The sequence below is a fragment of the Haemaphysalis longicornis genome, unplaced genomic scaffold, assembly GCF_048455015.1.
Source record: "Haemaphysalis longicornis isolate Haplotype H1 unplaced genomic scaffold, Haemaphysalis longicornis Haplotype H1 scaffold_7, whole genome shotgun sequence".
NCBI lineage: Eukaryota > Metazoa > Arthropoda > Arachnida > Ixodida > Ixodidae > Haemaphysalis > Haemaphysalis longicornis.
In genome coordinates this window covers 41,286,099-41,303,534 of record NW_027526422.1, presented here as the reverse complement: position 1 = coordinate 41,303,534, position 17,436 = coordinate 41,286,099, and the positions used below count along the sequence as shown (strand labels likewise).

Sequence of the window (17,436 nt, the reverse complement as noted above, 5' to 3'; positions counted from 1 at the left end):
GACAATGCGCAATTTCGGTTTAGAAGAGACAGTGTGGTCAGTCAGGACACCCCAATAACACTTCAAAGTAGGAAAAAACACCACTGCGCTGGAGGTTTTAGTGATGATGAAAGTAACCATTAGACACTGTCTCCCCAAACTTCAAGTCATGTAATGAGGCTCCATACAAGTGTGCAATTAGTATGTAATGTTCGTTCGCATTTTCTGGTCTACCAGACACGCTGCTTGTTGTAGATCTCGCACACCCTGCAAACAGCCATTCTTATAGAAATTTTTGAGTAAATTGTGCACTTTTTTCATGTAAACAACATGAATTATATGTGAGGTAACTATTAAATCTGGGTCAGAGGTGCGCCAGAAGGAGGTATTGCCTTTCGCGAGCAAACAGCGTCTACCAGCTATCCAGCAGCGACCATGGCTATTTTGAGTTCACGTCAAATAATAGACACAAAATGTTAAACGAACAGCAGCAAGCAATTACTCCTACTCTATCGTCTTGGAAGGCAAGGATGGATGACCAGGCCTACCCTAGAGACGCGACGCAGAGGAAAAATGGTGATGATGATTGTAAGAGGATTTCAGCGCGCTCCGCGCCGAGATTCGCACCCCGGTCGCTGCCTCACCCAATGGCGAAGCAGTCACCAGAGACCCAGGGCGCCACATTTTTAGAAAGCTTTTTCTGTCGCATATTCGCATTTTCTGTCGCCTGAACAAATTAGCTTCGTATATAAGTTCGGGAGTTCTCGGTGGCACGGTCTATGAACCCAGCTCTGTAGGTTTAGGCAATTCTGTGGTTCATCTTCACCACAACGCATTCAAGCCACCAATCCGTGCTAAACAATAAAGCAATTTGGGCATACAACAGTGACGTGCATGCATTTGACTCAAACATGAGATCTGGGCTGTGGCACAGTGTAATGTGGAACGTGATACTTGCACTGCTTGAAGCCACAGCGCAGACGACGGAACTTTCAAGTCAAATTATATGCTCCGCATCGTCATTCGCCTTGATTTCATTGTTGGTTGCATGTATTGATCACTAGACTGTATTGTGGTAAAGGTGAACCGCAAGACTGCCTCAGAGTGTGCAGAGAGAGAGGGAGAAAAACCTTAATGAAGACCAGTGAGGTTAGCCGAGCCGTCGCGCTGGCTTGTTATGCTAGATGATAGAAGAAAAACAGGAAGAAAAAAATCAACAAAAAGAAAGAAAAACTATATACATGAAACGATGTCATTTTATGCGCTCAAAATGTTCAGCCACTAAATTCAGTCCTGTTATGTGCTCCGAAGAAACTTCCAAAAGAGCTTTGACTGCACCTGTAGCCTGACTGGGACCCGACCACGGTCCCAAAACAGCCCTAAGTTCAAGTCCCGCTGAGGACTGTTCAATGCGTGTATTGTACAGTTGAGAATTGGACTATGATGCTTTCGCTTTGTTCGCTACACCACAAAGAGTGCTCAAATGTGCATGTAAATATTTATTCGTCATCCTTTCTTCACCCACAAGTAGTGGTAGAATCCAAAGGCAGTAGCCGCAGTTTTAACCAAACCTACTGGTCGGAAGAAACGGGGGCACCTAATTAGAGCATCAGTATTATTAGGTGCACTAGGCAGAGCTGTGTCGCAGGGAGTGCTCTCTTGTCTGCTAGGGCGCGTCGAAGAAAACACACACTCCGGCGTGGGCCCAAACGTCACCGGCGCGGCCAGTGTGGCAGAACATGCCAATGCCGCATTCCTTCTCGTTCGTCAGGCACGTCTCCCCTGGACCCTGCAGGAGCGACCAAGGTTAGTGTACTGTGCGGAATCAAATGCCATGCGGGGATATTCCGCAGAACCGAAAATCATTGCAAAAATTACTAATTCATCGATGAAGTGCCTTAACATATCTGTTCGTTGACACCTCGTATAAATTGCTCATCGGTCGTGTCTCTGATTTCAATGTTCAAACTGTGACCGCCACCAACGTGATTAAACTATTTTGCCAGCAAACACATTATAAAATTGTTATTCTTGGGCTTTTACGGAGCGCCTTTTCTAGTGTTGCAACAGCATTTGTTAAATGTTTGTAGGTCATGACAAAAGCTTCTTATCCCCAAAGAATTCAGCGCAAAAGCCGATGTTGCCCCTGGGACTGATATATTTCGAGCCCTTAAAAAAAACCTTTTCACAGCACGCGCGAGAATGCAAAATTCAGCGCACCGAAGTCATGCCCACTCGAATCACACCGTAAAAGAAGTGTTTGTCGATAATTTGAATAAACCGAGGTTCCTTAACGGCCACAGAAACGATGTCGGCATGGGCGTTGCATGTTGTCTCCGCGACGGCTGTCGGGCATCAAACCACGTTAACGAACCTCGCGCGTACCAGCAGGATGCAGGTTATGTATGACCCCTCATCGCACAAGTGGAAACGCACCCTTGCGCAGACAAAGCAACAGCCGTCTTTTCCTAAGCCGTATTTGCAGGTGGCAGGATCAACGAAGTCGCACAACACCTTGTCGCACATCTTGGCGTCTCCCGAGCATCTGCACCACGCGGCGTGTGTGGAAAAGGAGACACAGTTGTTAAATCAATCAATCAATCAATCAATCAATCAATCAATCAATCAATCAATCAATCAATCAATCAATCAATCAATCAATCAATCAATCAATCAATCAATCAATCAATCAATCAATCAATCAATCAATTTACGTGCCCTCGACTGCCCACAGGCCTGGATTTTAGCGCGCGACAAAAATGAGCAAATGTACGAAAAAAACCAAAACGTTTTACACTGACAATGCATACGCTGCACGTACAATAAAACATGAGCCTATCTTTAGGAGACAACAGAACAAAGAATTCATCGAAGAGATACTGTGCTTTTCACAGTAGGATTTTCTGATGGGACAGTTGATACATTTTACTTCAAGAGAAAACAGCGCGAAGACAGCGCGAAGACAGCGCGAAGAGTCCCTTTTGTCCTGTCTTCGCGCTGTTTCCCATCAGTGTGCTCTTTGATGTCCTCCCTCCTTGTGAGCTCTTGGAAGTAGGTTGTACGTGTTCGAGGCCGGACCACGCGTCAGCCAAAACAAAGCTGGGGACCGGTCATAGCCGTGTCAACGGGAAAAATATATAGATGGCGACTGACAGCGCAGAAACCGAGCTTCTCGAAGCGATCGCGCCGCGCGAGCGTGTGCCTCCGTAGCTCTGCCCGGGCTATTTTTTTTTCGTTTTTCCTACACTTGCCAACCAGTTCTTTTTTTAAATTTTTACTGCGTTAGTAATAGTAGCGCCGTTTCACAAAAAAACATGGCACGGCGTCATTGTGTGTAAGAAGCTTCGGTGAGAATGCACATGACAGAGTGGCGATGAGGCTGTAAGTAGTTGAGGGTAGTGTAACGTTTAGTGACCCTACTGGAGTGGTGTGTGGACGGGTGTGTGAAGTCGTCAGCACAATTCTGTTACACAACAGGAACCACACTGCTAGCGCCGGCACCTTCTTCCATATAAACCCCGATATGGCATCGGGACTCGCACCAAACAGAAGATTCATGAGGTAAGCGTTTGCCATTGCACCTCTGCGGGCGTGTGCTTAGGCCCTCGTCAGGCTTAGCATTAGGTATCCCTAACGTCAAGCCGAACAACATGCCAAACAATGTCAAACTCATTGTACGCCAAGCTGCGGGTACCTGTTGATGTTGCTGGAGCTCAAAGCGCGCAGCGTTAGGCCCACCATGAGGAAAATTCTGGATGAAAGCGCTGGCCAACACTGCGGGCATGTTTCGCTCTGCGGGCATGTAACGCTCAGCGACTTTTAAGTGCAGAGCACTTTATGGGCTCGCCTTGTCGTCGTAGCTCGCTAACGGTTGATACGACTGCTGGAATCAGGCGGTTCAGCGAGATAACGGACCCAAGCAGGGGCTTCTGTTCCGTCGTCAGGGAGTCACGTTGAGGCTTTGAAAACCACGCGGTTTAAATAGTCATACCGTTCGAACCTAGTGAACGCCTGGCGCTTGTCATACATCTCCCCGCTGTGTACCGTAAAGAAAACTGCAGGTACATTTCAGGCAAAACCTGGGTATATAATCGACAGCCCCCGCGTTCATTTAGTTAGGAACGCTCGCTAAGTTAGTTTTTACGATAGTAAGCGAAAAAGTTTTTACGATATTAAGCGAAAAAAGCGCCCGCGCAAGAAAAAAAAAATGGTGCGTTCGAAATGCCACAAAACAGCTCCAGCATACGAAATTAAAGCAAGCCCAAAAAGAACAAAACTCCCGCTGGCGCAGTTTCAGGCAGGGGGCGCGCGAGCACTGCGAAGGCGGGAAATTTGAAATGCATTGGGCGGCAGTAGTGAGCGGATAACGGCGCTGCAGCCAATTATGGCGAATCACTCCTCTGCACTTCCGACAGCTTTCATATTTGCTGGAGCGGTTTTAATGTTTTGCCCACACAAGGACCCGAAGAAAAAAAAAAAAAAAGAGCACGACCAGGGGCTATTATACAAGCCGCGCGCAGTGCGGGTTTGTACGGCTGATTGTTTGAGTGCACGCTTGCCCGTCCGGAAGGCTTGTTTTGGCATTCGTCGTCTTTGTCGAGAAAGGCCGAGTGCCTGTTATGCTGCAGCGTCTGCTGCTAAGAGGGCATTCGTGCCTGATCGTGAGGAGAATGTCCAGAGCGCTTTTCGTTGGAGCTGACGAAAAAAGGTTTGCGGTTGAACGCAACGCAATGCGAAGCATTCGTGCATCGGTACTGCAACTACATCATTAATTATAGGTGAGAAGAACGCCAGAGGAAATCAGAGCCTATCGCAGACGCTACGTGAGGTCCGGAACGCGCTGTATGGCGGCCCGCTCGCTGCTGCTGCTCCGTGCTGCTGGCCGACCCCTGGGTGCTGCTTCAATACGACGCCCATTTTAGCGGCGTTGGGGTAGCTCGTTGTTCACGTATGGTGTTCCTTGTTCGTTCCTGCCAGGAGCGCAAGCCTCACGCGTCTGGCAGGCTTACGGTGTCGGACAGCCTCGACGCTCTTCCGTTCCATTGCTCACAGTCGGCTTGGGTGAGCAGCTTATCCTTCTGGGGAACTTATGCGGGCATCAAGCTACGGTGACGTGGCTTGACCCTGCAGTGACGTTCTACAGTGACGTATGCGTGAGGCGTGGTACGAATAAATTCCGTTCCCCCTCTCCCCCCTTCAACGCCCAAGTGGGAGGGAAACTTGTACTCACACTTTGTGCAGCTAACAAAATCCACGTCAGATGATAGTTCGATGTAGCTGTTCTTGCCGTGAAAACGGGAGTTACGTGTGGTGGACATGAAGGTTGGGCAACAATAAAAAAAAGTAAGCCAAAAGCTCTTAAATTACCGAGCACGTGAGGCTGCTACACCAGGCCACTTCCCTACACTTCCCACTTTGCGACGTGCGCGATAACTTAGACCACCTCATTTGCTATTGTGCGTTGCTTTGTTTACCGAGAACGTCCCTTTTGGAATGTCACTGGCCAAGAGCTTGGAATTGAGATTTGAAATGAGCTACGTGTTGGACCGCGAGACGTGTCCTAAAACGTCCCTATATACGTCCAAACCAATACACTCGCTCCAGAAGGACCAATCGAAGTTACCGAGTGTGCAAATACTGTGTATTACGTGGCCCAGTATTCAATTTAAAGGGACACTGAAGTGATATGTAAACATTGCGGCATTACTAGCGCAAATTGTAGTCCGGAGTCCCCAGGCCATGTTTCGACCACTCTAGGCGCGTTTACGCGATTTTATTTAGTAGAAAAACTAATTCGAAAATGCTGTCCTCCTCTCTTTACGCTCGCCCATTTTCTGTGGCGTTTTCGTGTGACGTCAGGAGGGGATGAGCTGGCAATTGGCTGCGCCACGGCTGCGCTACTGCACGGCTCCCCGGCCGACAGAGTCAGTCGGCCCAGCGTTTCGTCCGCCGGCCGCCGGCGAGTCGTCGCAATCAAGGAGGTTAAAAAAAATTGCTTGGTCGCAATTCGTTCGCTTAGTTGAAACGAAGCCAGGACACGTTTGTGAATGGAAGAATGTGCCTTTCTTTACTTGGTTTGTTGTACACTGTATCTAGCTCCAAGTCAAGGTCGCTTCACACAAGCGCTCGACGCTTCGCTGACTGGTACGCCAGTAGGAAAATATAAGGCCTCTTGAAGGCGGGAGAAGAGTCAGCGAAGTCAATATAGGTACTAAGGAAATAAAATCAACTGATATTTTTACCGTACAGCGTAAAACTAGGGCGCGGGAAGCACTTTTTTGCGCTGGGCGAACAAGCACAGCGGTCAGCAGCACGACTACGCATCTGCGAACGCTTTTCCGTCTACGAAATGCAATTGCTAGACGGTAGCTACTGTGGAAACTCGGGCGACGCTTACTGCACGATCGCAGTACAACAAATAGTCACCTAAGCTGCTTGAAATGCCAAAACTAAATAAAAGTGTAAACCGGTTGTACAATATATACCTTATATTAGCAGGGCCTTTGCGTCCCGCTCCGTGGCTCAGTGGTCTGGGGCGCCGTTTATGTCGCCGCAAATATTTTGCAAGTCACGAGTTCGAATCCCCGCGGGTACGTGCTTTTTTTTTTGTAAGTTAACTTTTTTGTTTTCCGCCGATGTTTTCTATATCGAGTTCACCTTTTTTTGAGCCGCAACGTTCATGGCTACACGAACTAGTTCACAAAACGCGCGCAGGCTGGCACTGGCGCGCTAGCGAGTTCTCGTTGGCGTGCTGTTGCCATAAGCGCCGACTGCTTGCAGGCAGTGGGCACAGGCCAGAATGAACAGACCCTTGGCCTGGTGCGAACACGCTTTTTACGATACAGGCATGAGGGAGGCAAGCTCCAAATATGGGGGAAAAGCGCATGACATTTGGGCGTCTGCGGGTACCCGGAGGGCGTTCATGCACTGCGTAGGTCTCGGCTAGTGAATGCTACGACTACAAGCCGTCCTGGGAGGCTTATCTTGTGCATTTTACAGCCGACAACATGGCAGAAGCGCGGTACGATGATTACTGAGATATTGAGAATGCCCATCCAACAACGCCATTGGTTATGTTTTACAGAACCGAAACCGAAACCGAAACTTGTGTGATTGCTAACCTTGGGCATCGTCCAATCACGGCGCCCCTCCTCTCAACGTCACAGCCTTAGTTGGTGCGGCCGCCGCAAACCGCGCATGGTAGTTTTTCTTCTTTCGCGCTTTGTAAAATAATTACCGTTTTGTCAACCGGATAAACGATGAAAAGTGTGCTAATTTGAGCCAGTCTACGCAGTGCAAGCAAAAACGGGAGCTTGACAAATTCACTTCAGTGTCCCTTTAAATGAAAGAGGTCCTATGCGGTACGGGACGACACGCAAGGCGTGAACGGCGTTTTGCATTGCGCAATGTCCAGCGCAGATGCTCTTTTCAGTCATATTAAATGCTGCGCCTCGTCATTTGCCGAATTTGCACTCTCGGCCACTCCGATTGGTCATTCTAGAAAACACTTCGTATAGTGCCCGCCTTACCACGCAATATGCACCCTGTGCATCACGAGGATCGCAGAGAAGCCCGAGCCCGGACAATATTTAGGTTGTACAGAGATGAATCATCCACCGCCTACACGGACGCAGCCTGTTACCCCGGAAGAGCAACTATGGCAGCCACCGTCGTTTTCAATAAGCAGTACAAGTGCAGCATCTCAATCCTCGGACACAGCCCTGTACAAGCCGAGGAAGTGGTGATATCACTTGCGCTTAGCCAAAGCGACGCCAAAGTTACAATAGGCGTGCCGCAACTTTGCCAACAGTCGCTTGCACGTCACAACACTTCGACTAATCAATCAGAGACCACCAACGAGACCAGTCAGGATTGTATGGGTTCCAGCTCACAGTGGCATTCCCGGGAACGAGATCGCCAATGTCGTGGCTCGAGATTTGACCCGCCGAGCCAACGCTGATGAAGCCGAAGCCGAGCCCGAGCGCATGCAACCTTTTGTCACATATCCAGGAAATTACGCTAAAACCTACTCTTCACCCCACAAATCGCTACCAAGGGATCAGGAAAGATTATTGCGTGCCCTGCAGGTCAACACCTTCCCACATCCTACCAGACTTCACCTCTTTGATCGGACACACTTTTCTCCACTTTGCCGCTTCTGTAGAGAGCCTGGGACACTCAGACACAGAGTGGGCGGCTGCGATAAGGCTACCCTAATCCCCCCTACGGAGCTTTATACGGACCTTTCTACGGAGCTTTGGGAGAGAGCCTTGGCCAGCTCCGGCCTTGAAGATCAGCTGCGCCTGATCGAAAGGGCCGTCGACGCGGCCCGAGCTCCAGGCATCCTGGAATGAGGACGCCTCTCTGAAGAATTTCCTTGATTTTATTAAAGTTTATTCTCTCTCTCAAACTGGAGCGCTGTGGTAAACATGCCCAACGGGGACAAAACTACTGATTTTCTTAAACCGTACACGACTGGACCACTGTCTATAAAGAACTCTACGCAAGAATGTCGATCATCGTCATCATTGCCCCTATATCCTACATTACGATTAGTATTTTTAACAGCGTAGCTGTTGAGCAAATCGTTTGTGTATGGTGTCCGCAGTTAAAAGTACCAAGAAAATGCCGAGCGCTCGTGCACACGTTCGTCAAGCTAAGCGCGCGCGATAGAGATTGGCCAATATTGGCCAAAAAGAAACTCCAGCGTTCTCCGCGTGCCTCGCGCGCATGTTCGTCAACCCAAGCATAGCCACTTATGGAGATTGGATAACACTGACCACACCCTCACAAAAAAGCTCCATAGTTCACCGTATCATGGTGACACTTGCGCGGAACGAGAAAGACACGTCATAGCGTACGCCCCTCGTTCGTTCGTCCTTCTGTCGTCGTGCGCATTCGCCCTGCACCATAGAAGAGCCGCGACTTCTATGCCGAAGATGCTGTAGGCGATCATTGACTCCACATGGCCTGACTGCGGTTAGTTCGCACGGCCGAGGGGGAAGAGGCCGCTCTGTTTCGAGAGGCTCGGCGTGACGATAAGTCGCGCTTGCAGAGTGGCGCACGAAAACGTCGACAAAAACGACGGGCTCACTCTAGCCTTGCTCAGCATAAGGTCATTGAAATGCCATGCCGCCGACGTCAACCACGACACCAGAACGATACTAAAGCTCAACTTTGTGTTCGTCCAATGATCACCTACAACAGCTTCGTCATTCAAGTCTTGCGCATGCACATGAGTGCAAGCTTCCCTGAATTTTTAACCATCTGGTGCAGCTAGTACTTGCCAGGATAACATCCCGAGTCTCATTAAAGACCACTCACTCTCTTTTTTTCCAAAAGCCAGGTACCAGTCGTGCACTGGCCATCGTTGCAGCTAAGTTCGTCGATTTTTGGTAGCCGACATTTACCTAGTAAACAGTCCCAAGAGAAGAACGATGCCCATCAGCCAGTTCGGATGCATCTTTCCCGTGCGTTCCGCAGTTTTGAAGAATTCGATCTGCAAGGTTTTCCTTGAAGCCTTCGTAGCAGTATATACCGCGCTTTCACGGACTGCGGGAGCTGCGACTGTCTATGGCTGCGCATCTGTGCTGTGAAAAGCCCTCCCTGAAAAGATCATTTTCCTCCTACAGAATGTGTTTGTTGAAAGCTACGTCTGATAAAATCGGTGCCCTTTTGAGAGTGGATCGCATTCTGGAAAACAGGTTCAAAGAAGTACCAGATTTATTTCAACTGGTCTCTTTAGCATCGTGCTGTATAAACAGCGCACACCTGAAGTCCTGTTTCGTAAGAAAGGCAGAGCAGCTGCGCTTATGGGCGTTCGTTGTGAACAACTGCAGAGTTCCCTAACAGTGTGCCCTCCCGCTCAGCCCCCTTTTTGTGACGCAAAGTTCCGCTTACTGTTAAGTGCAGCACCAGCACTTTTTGTGTAGATTTAGTGCCTCTTACTGCTTTACTTTGAGCATTACTGAATTTATCTTGAGCGACATGCCAAAAAGGGACTCAACGTGCGACCTGTGTGCGAGCCATAGTTTTAGATTTTTTTGGAAAGTTACTTCATTATTAAAAAATATTAAAAAATTAGCAGTGGCTTAGCTCGGCTATGCCAGGATATACGTAGTGTGAGCTAAGGTTCAGAACCCGTACTCCAATTGGATTGGATTTCAATCCAACACAATCCAATTTAATCCAATCCAATCCAAATCAAATGCAATCCAAGCCAATACAATCCAATCCAATCCAAGCCAATCCGATCCAAACCAATCCAATGCTTCTCGCGCTTGCGCAGAACGGCCCTTCACGGCACGGCGCGAAACCGCTCAACCTCGGCCAGTGTAGCTTACGCTACAAAATCAAGGCCTCTTTCGAGTGATAAAGATGGTTAAAACGCGAAGCTTCTTCCCATGCAACATGAGCCAGAGTCAAAGCCCGAAATCCAAACCTCTTTGACCGTGTCGGAATAGCGCAGTCAGATGGACATCGGCTTTATAACGCGAGGGACCCAGGTTCAACTCCGACCACGTATTTACTTGTCAAAAGTCGATAAAGACTATCGTCTTTTGTCGACATTTGCAATGAAAGGAGCAGATACGCGGCCAATTTTTTTTAAAAGTGCAGAGCACTTTCTGCGCTCGCCTTGTCATCGTAGCTCACTCGCTGGACCCAAGGAGAGCAACAGGGTGTCCCGTGGTAACGCTGTCGTTCGCGGCGTACCCCAGAGGCTTCGAAGCCAAGCGGTTTATATAGTCATAAGTGCTAGAAACTCGTGAACCGCTGGCGCTTGTCGTATACATTGTCCCGCTGTTAAGCGCAAAGAAAACTATAGGTACATTTGAGGCAAAATATACGTAATTACCCTCCAGCGCCTGCATTCGTTTAGTTAGGAACGCTCGTTGGGTTGGTTTTTACGATAGTAAGCGAAAAAGCGGCCGCGCAAGAAAACGATGGTGCGTTCGAAATTCCGCAAAAAGGCTCCAGCCACGCCAGAAAAAAATGGCGCGTTCTAAATGACGCAAAACAGCTCCAGCATACGAAATTAAAGCAAGCACAAAAAGAATAAAAGGGGGTGCGTGAGCACTGCGAAAGCGGGAAATTTGAATTGCATGGGGTGGTAGCTGTGAGCGGATAACGGTGGCGAATTATGGCGAATCACTGCTCTGCACTTCCGACAGCTTTCACATTGAGTGGAACGGCTTTAATTTTTTTTTTCTTTTGAGGCGCTTGATGTGCCTTTGTAGAAGCCCCTAGTGTAAGTTGGCTCTCCTGCAGTGCGTTTCGGGGGTAATGTTCTTGACTTTGGGGACACTGGTTTTTGACCAGAGGAAGCTTCGCGTTTCAACCATATTTCAGTTCACTCAAAATGATCACCATCATCAGAGAAAGTGCGTTCTTGGGAAACGTCGCCATAAGTGAGGCATTGAAAGCTTCGCTTTAAAATGTTGTTAAGAATACAAAAACAACGCGACCCGATGGTTTCGTCGAGGAGGCTTTCTGAAACGAGACATCCGAACCTCTCCCCTAATATTTTTACCGTCTGTAAAATATTGCCTCACTTCACTCCTCCCTCCCTCCCCGTCTCTCTCTCTCTCCAGTTCAACATACCAACACAGTATCCAACACAGTATCCACTGATGGGGATTGCCCAAGGACACAGGTTCGATTCCCGGCCGTGGCGGCCGCTTTTCTCATGGACGCGAAAAGCGGAAAACGCCAGTGTGTTCGAGATTTCGGCACATGTTAGAGATCCCCAGGTGGTCAAAATTAATTCGGAGCCCCCTCCCCCGACGGCGCGTCTCATAGTTCATGTGTACCTTCGGCACGTTAAAACCTCCGAAATCAATCAATCAATCAATCAATCAATCAATCAATCAATCAATCAATCAATCAATCAATCAATCAATCAATCAATCAATCAATCAATCAATCAATCAATCAATCAATCAATCAATCAATCAATCAATCAATCAATCAAAATGGGGACTATCCCTGTCTTGACAAAACAGCTAGTGATACGCGCAGTAGCAATCAGTGGAAAAAAGATTGGCGAAGCTTGCACTAAGTCGCGCAAGGCTTGAACCAAAGCGAAGCTGGAGTATTTCTTTCTATGTAAGCACTGAAGGACATGTCATCACGTGTTGCGTTAGGCTTGGAATTGCTTATTTATATGTTACGTCGTTGCTTTTAACTGTGGTAGTAGTATCCATCGTCATATCCGTCGGCGTTGCCGGATGGTGGAATAGGGCATCAAATTGTGAAAATCTGGGGAAATTTTGGGGTTGCCGCTGTTGAGATACCGGCACGGCTACACCAGATAATATCTGGGAAAAAGTGGGGAGAAAAATTGGTGACGCTTGCACTAAGTCGTGCAAAACTTGCCCCATAGCGAAGATGGAGGATTTCTTTCTATGTAAGCACTGAAGAACACACCACTACGCATGGCATTAGGTTTGAAATTGTTTATTTACATGCTTCGTCGTCGCTTTTCACTGTGACAGTAGTAGTCAGTCTCGCTGTTTTCCTCATGCATGACTGGCGTGCCCTGGCCGTTTTGTCCGCAGGCTTTTACATTTCTCCCAAAGTGGAACGCGTCAGCACGAGCTAGAACCGGCGGCAACCGGCTTTGCAAACTGGGCGTCTGTAGCGCGGGCTGTCTTGTGCTCTCACTTGAGGCGCGGGCGCGCGTGAATTGTGGGTATTTTAGAGGCAAATCCCCTTAGGGGCTCGAGCTGTCGGCGTCTTACGTCGTCGTCGTCTCATGCAGTCACGCTACTAAAACACCGGGAGTCTCGTTTTCCCACGCCTCGCACTAGAACGTAACGCGTCTAAGAACAAACCTGGACCCACATTTTCCAACTCCTCGCGCTAGAACGCTTCGTGCTTCAAAGATACGAGACTTACAGAAAAGCTGTATACCTCTACCCCCTAACGGTTTCTTCTCCTTGGGCAAAAACGCCAAGGCGCCAAGAATACACTTATACACTGCATGCTTCGTTCGCCCCTCCCTAGGTTTCACATTAGGGGAGATGGCCTGGGAATTTTTTTGCGAGCGCCACGCGCAAGCCTGGACGACACCGGGCGCTCCTCGTGAGGCTCGTTCTCACGTGCGCGGTAAACGGCCGAAGTAACTGTGGCCCGAGATTTTATTATTATGCCGCACACATTACGGCCAGAAACAGCAACTACGCTGTTAAAAATTAGAGTTAATTCCTGATTTACAGCACCTAACGCATAAAACTACCGTCGTCTGCATCACGTGACTAGCAGCCAGGTTTAGGCGAAGAGAAGGGAGATACGAGAGCGTGCGCAAGCAAGCTAACTCACTAGATCATCCAGCCAGTCACGCGCGCCACCTGTATCTGTGAGCGTTAGCTGCCGATACCTGCGTCTTGCTACAGTTCAGACCGTACAAGCCCATGTCACGGGTATCCTGTGAAGTTTGCTTGCGCTGCAGCGTTGCTGAGTCATACGATGACTCCTCACAGCTGCAACATAACGGCCTAGCAGTTAATTCCCCCACAAGGAAACCATCACATGATAAAGACACGCAGCTGGCTTCAGCCGGTTGCTGCGGCGTTTACGTGACATTACGGACTGGAGCTGTTTAGAGGGGCTTTTTTAGGGAGTCTTGCTCGAAAGGTGTTGCTTGATAACGCAGTTTTCAGCGAAGCATACGAAGCTGTTTACAGGGGAGCTGTTATAGGCTACACTACCGCATTTTTTTGGTTGCACAGACCGATAAAAGAAGCTGCTCCCCTCCTCCCTTTGACACACCCTCTCCTTCGGCCGCCTGTTTGCCTCCGGCGCTTTATATTTTAATGCAAGATGGCGTACGCTGTACAGAAGAAATCTTTCTAGCAATGCATTTGTGTTCAGAAGTGAAGCCGACTTTAAAGAGATCAGTGTAAGCTCAGTTTTTGTAAGCTGGCTTTCGCGAACTCTGTTTGCACAGTGAAGCCTACTCACGAAAAAAAAAAAAAAAGAAGCAGACGCAATAGGCGCTAAGGTGAAGGAAGAAGACTTTTCAGCAAAAAAAAAAAAAAAGAAAGGCAGAAAAGCAGCCTTTATGGCTCCGAGCACGCCATTTTGAATAGTACAAAATCACTGAGAGCCCAGTCATCTTACGGCCCTTCTTCCGATCGCATGTGCTCCCAGTGAAGCTGGCATTCCAAGTAGCCAGTTTTTATCCTCTACTTGGCAAGATGTATACACGCCGGAATTGCTGACAGGGCGCGCTTTGGCATATGCGGTTTTACACAACTTGCACCAAAAATTGAAGGGGGAGGATGCGAATGAATAGGAAAAAAAAAAAAACGTTTTTGAGCGGACAAAATAGTCTTGGAGTCGTCACTTCTGCGGGTGAACCCTCCTTAGTCCACCTAGCCGTGAGCTTGACAATCAAGTTATCCCGGCATGGGACATCAAGTGAACGTCATCTACGTGTCGGGAGCTGGTCAGCCGACTGTCTTACTGATCGGGAGCGGGGTTGGGATAGGAGGAAAAAATGGAGTGCTAAGGTGTTCCGATACAGGGGCTCTTCGATTTACCATCTCGGGCTCACCGCGGATAGTCCGCGGGTAGCCCGAGGATTCCCCGAAGCCATAGGGATACGTGGGAAAATCGAATGCCGGACTGCTTCTCGGGGAGTCCGCGGTGAGTCCGAGACGCTAAATTGAAGAGCCTCACAATATCATAGGGAGAGCACTGGGACGATAAAAATAAATGATAGGTGGCGGAGTACTGTGTAGGGCAAATTGAGGGATATATGGTTCGGACCCGTTATAGCAAATATTAGTTTGAAGGCAGCGACAGCTGGTCTCGTCTTCTTTTGGCAGTAGGAGGTGAATAGGAGGGAGAGTGCAGCGTTTTTCGGGGCATTTTTTTAAACACGAAAGTGTTTTATGCCGGGATACACCAAGATTTCTCTGGCGTCATATCCGTCACGGAGATGACGCCGGCTCAAGGAAAACAAAAGAAACGGCAGAAAACCTCTCATTGACGCTGATGGTGCTGCCGTCTAGAAGAGGTGAAGCATCATGATGCTAACGAACGCCGACAATTGGCGTCTCGATATCGTAACCTGCGTCATTTCTCATCGCGACGTCCCCGTTTTAACCTGCTCCGTGGTCCCGTGCAACAAAACGGTTGCATGACGCCCTGAAAAAAGGCAACGACGCCGACGGGCGAATGCAGCGAACGCGACTGATCTGGTGCAAAGAGAAACGCTAGCTGGAAGCGGAGTGCGTTCGCGTGTTCACGGTCGAACCTACGAACTCTGCCTCTCGCGTTACACAAGCTGAGCCTCTCGTCGCAACGCAACCATCTGCCGTACTCGCCACGAAGCAGGACCGAAGTGGTTGCACCTTTGCCGAAGCGACCAGCCAGCAGGACGTCGCCCGCCAAGCACACCCACAGGACAGCTGCCGACCCGCAAATCATGCTCCTTTTACTGCAGATTTCGCTGCACCTTTCACTTTCGTGTTTTACTGATTCCTGTATGTAAGAGGAGTCAACCACAGCTTTTTTTTTCTTCAGAAAGAAAGTAAATGGTGTGGACCCTCTCACACTCCTTTTAAACTTTAGTTAATCGGCATGCTTACGTATATGTCGCCCTTAAAGAGTGAATCATCCAGCTAAAAATGTTGAGTTACAATGTAAATTTTTAGAGCATCGAGAAAGAAAAGAAAAAACAAACACAAATGCTGCAATTTTGTGCGATAAATTTATTAAGGAAGAATAGTATTTCCACTACTCAGAGAAAAAGCGCATAATTCGATTGACGGGCGAAGCATCATTCAAGCCTCGCAATACTTCGCACGCACTGGGTCAGGAGAGGTGCCGTTAATTGAAACATCTTGATGGTGGTAAACTTACACACAGACACTAAGCAAGGAGACGACAAACCACAGCGATCAACACAGCCTTTCTTAGTGTCCGTGTGCAAGTGCGCTACCACCAAGATGTTCCAAATGCAATACTAACTAGCCCAGTTGTAACTTCTATAGTATCTGCTTGAGGCCTTTCGTTCGAGTGTCGTAAATCCTTTCCCATCGAATGAATTCGATGGTTCAAATTTAAAGAGGCTCAGAAAGGTTCAAATTAGGGTTTCATGGCTCGAAGCTACCCCCACGATACGAGGAACACCTAGGGCTACGTATTAATCTCGACACACGCGCTTTCTTCGCCTCCAACCAACCAAAAAAAAAAGGGGAAAGAAGAAAATAAAAGTAAAACGGCCCGCAAAGCAGAGATAGTATCCTGGTTATCGTGCTCAGAAGTAGTACAACCTAACGCCTTACCCACTAAGCCACTACAGCGAGTACCTATCAGGGGTTTATCCAGAATTTCGATTTAGGGGGTAGTTGTCAAAATCCTTCTGGGGGGTGTTCGGAGCCTGATGGGGGGGGGGGGGGGAGGGGGCGTATAAATCCCGGGGGGGGGGTGAAATCTTTTTTTTTGGGGGGGGGGGGGCGGTGTCCAAATCCTTCTGGGTGGTATTAGGGGGGTGCTGGGTGGGTGTGTAAAAATTCCCGGCACCATTCAAGGGATGCGCCTTCGAAATTCAGTGATCGGCTTTTCTTTTTCACCCTCTCAAACTTTGTAAGAAAATGTTGAGCCATATTCACTGCTTCAAATGCTAAGTTGTTTGAACTAATTCACAAGTTGTTCAAAAGGAAAATAAATAGTGAATAATAGTTACTTCGGTGCTGTAGAGTTAACTGAAAATTCTTAGTATTGCTTTTAGTTCAGAAGTTCCGAGAAAACTATATAAACCCACAATCAGTGACGCTAAACAAATTTATAATATCAACATCCACCAGCAGTCATCTGAGCCAAAAAGAGACAGGCGACGTCTTCATCATATTTTTATTGCGGAATGTGCGACACCATTTGAGAGAGATGAAACCTGGTGAAATGTAAGAAGCGGGAACAGGGGATCGGGCAGAGGGGCGCCGAAGATTGCACAACCTTGAGACGAAGTTCATTCCAAACTGAGAACGGTACGCCAAAAAGGTCATCACGGACAGTCAGGTGTAATAAAAAATGACAACACAGGAAGCTCCGGGAAGAGAGAGCGATGGCAGCCAACATTGACTGTATAACCAGAAAGCAAAATGCAAAGTATGAAAAACACAACATAGCCTCGCCGCCACAAACGTGCACGCGGCCTAGTTTGTAACAGCGCAAAGGAAAGAACGAACGAACGCCGGAAGCAAGGCTGTACGACGACTAGCCATAGTTTTGGCAAGCAAAACTGCACTTTACGCAGTTTCTGGTATTTTGTGTAAGTCTAGTGCCATTCAAGGCCCTTGTTGATCTAGTCGCATTCGTGCGACCTGTACAGATGTTTTCCGTAAGTTACAAATACATTGTTTACATCAAAGCAGATCTGCTTGAAGAACGAGTCTTGAACAAGAAAGAATCTGTTTAAACAAAATTGCAACCAAGAAGACCCCATAC

At 48.3% G+C, this 17,436-nt stretch overlaps 1 protein-coding gene across 2 annotated transcripts in view; it reads right to left on the bottom strand.

The window, feature by feature from the left end:
* Positions 1-1,464: 1,464 nt before the first annotated feature.
* Positions 1,465-17,436, bottom strand: part of Rbp (RIMS binding protein) — a 394,065-nt gene continuing 378,093 nt past the window's right edge. Inside the window, exons 33-34 of one of the 2 annotated variants that reach the window (XM_077676865.1) lie at positions 2,416-2,524; positions 1,465-1,768 (exon numbers count right to left, since the gene is read on the bottom strand). In XM_077676865.1, the coding sequence (XP_077532991.1) occupies positions 2,448-2,524 (77 nt within the window). In that variant the 3' untranslated portion in view covers positions 1,465-1,768; positions 2,416-2,447. Of the gene's footprint in view, positions 1,769-2,415; positions 2,525-17,436 lie in introns of those variants that run through there. The other variant, XM_077676863.1, reaches the window with a different exon arrangement.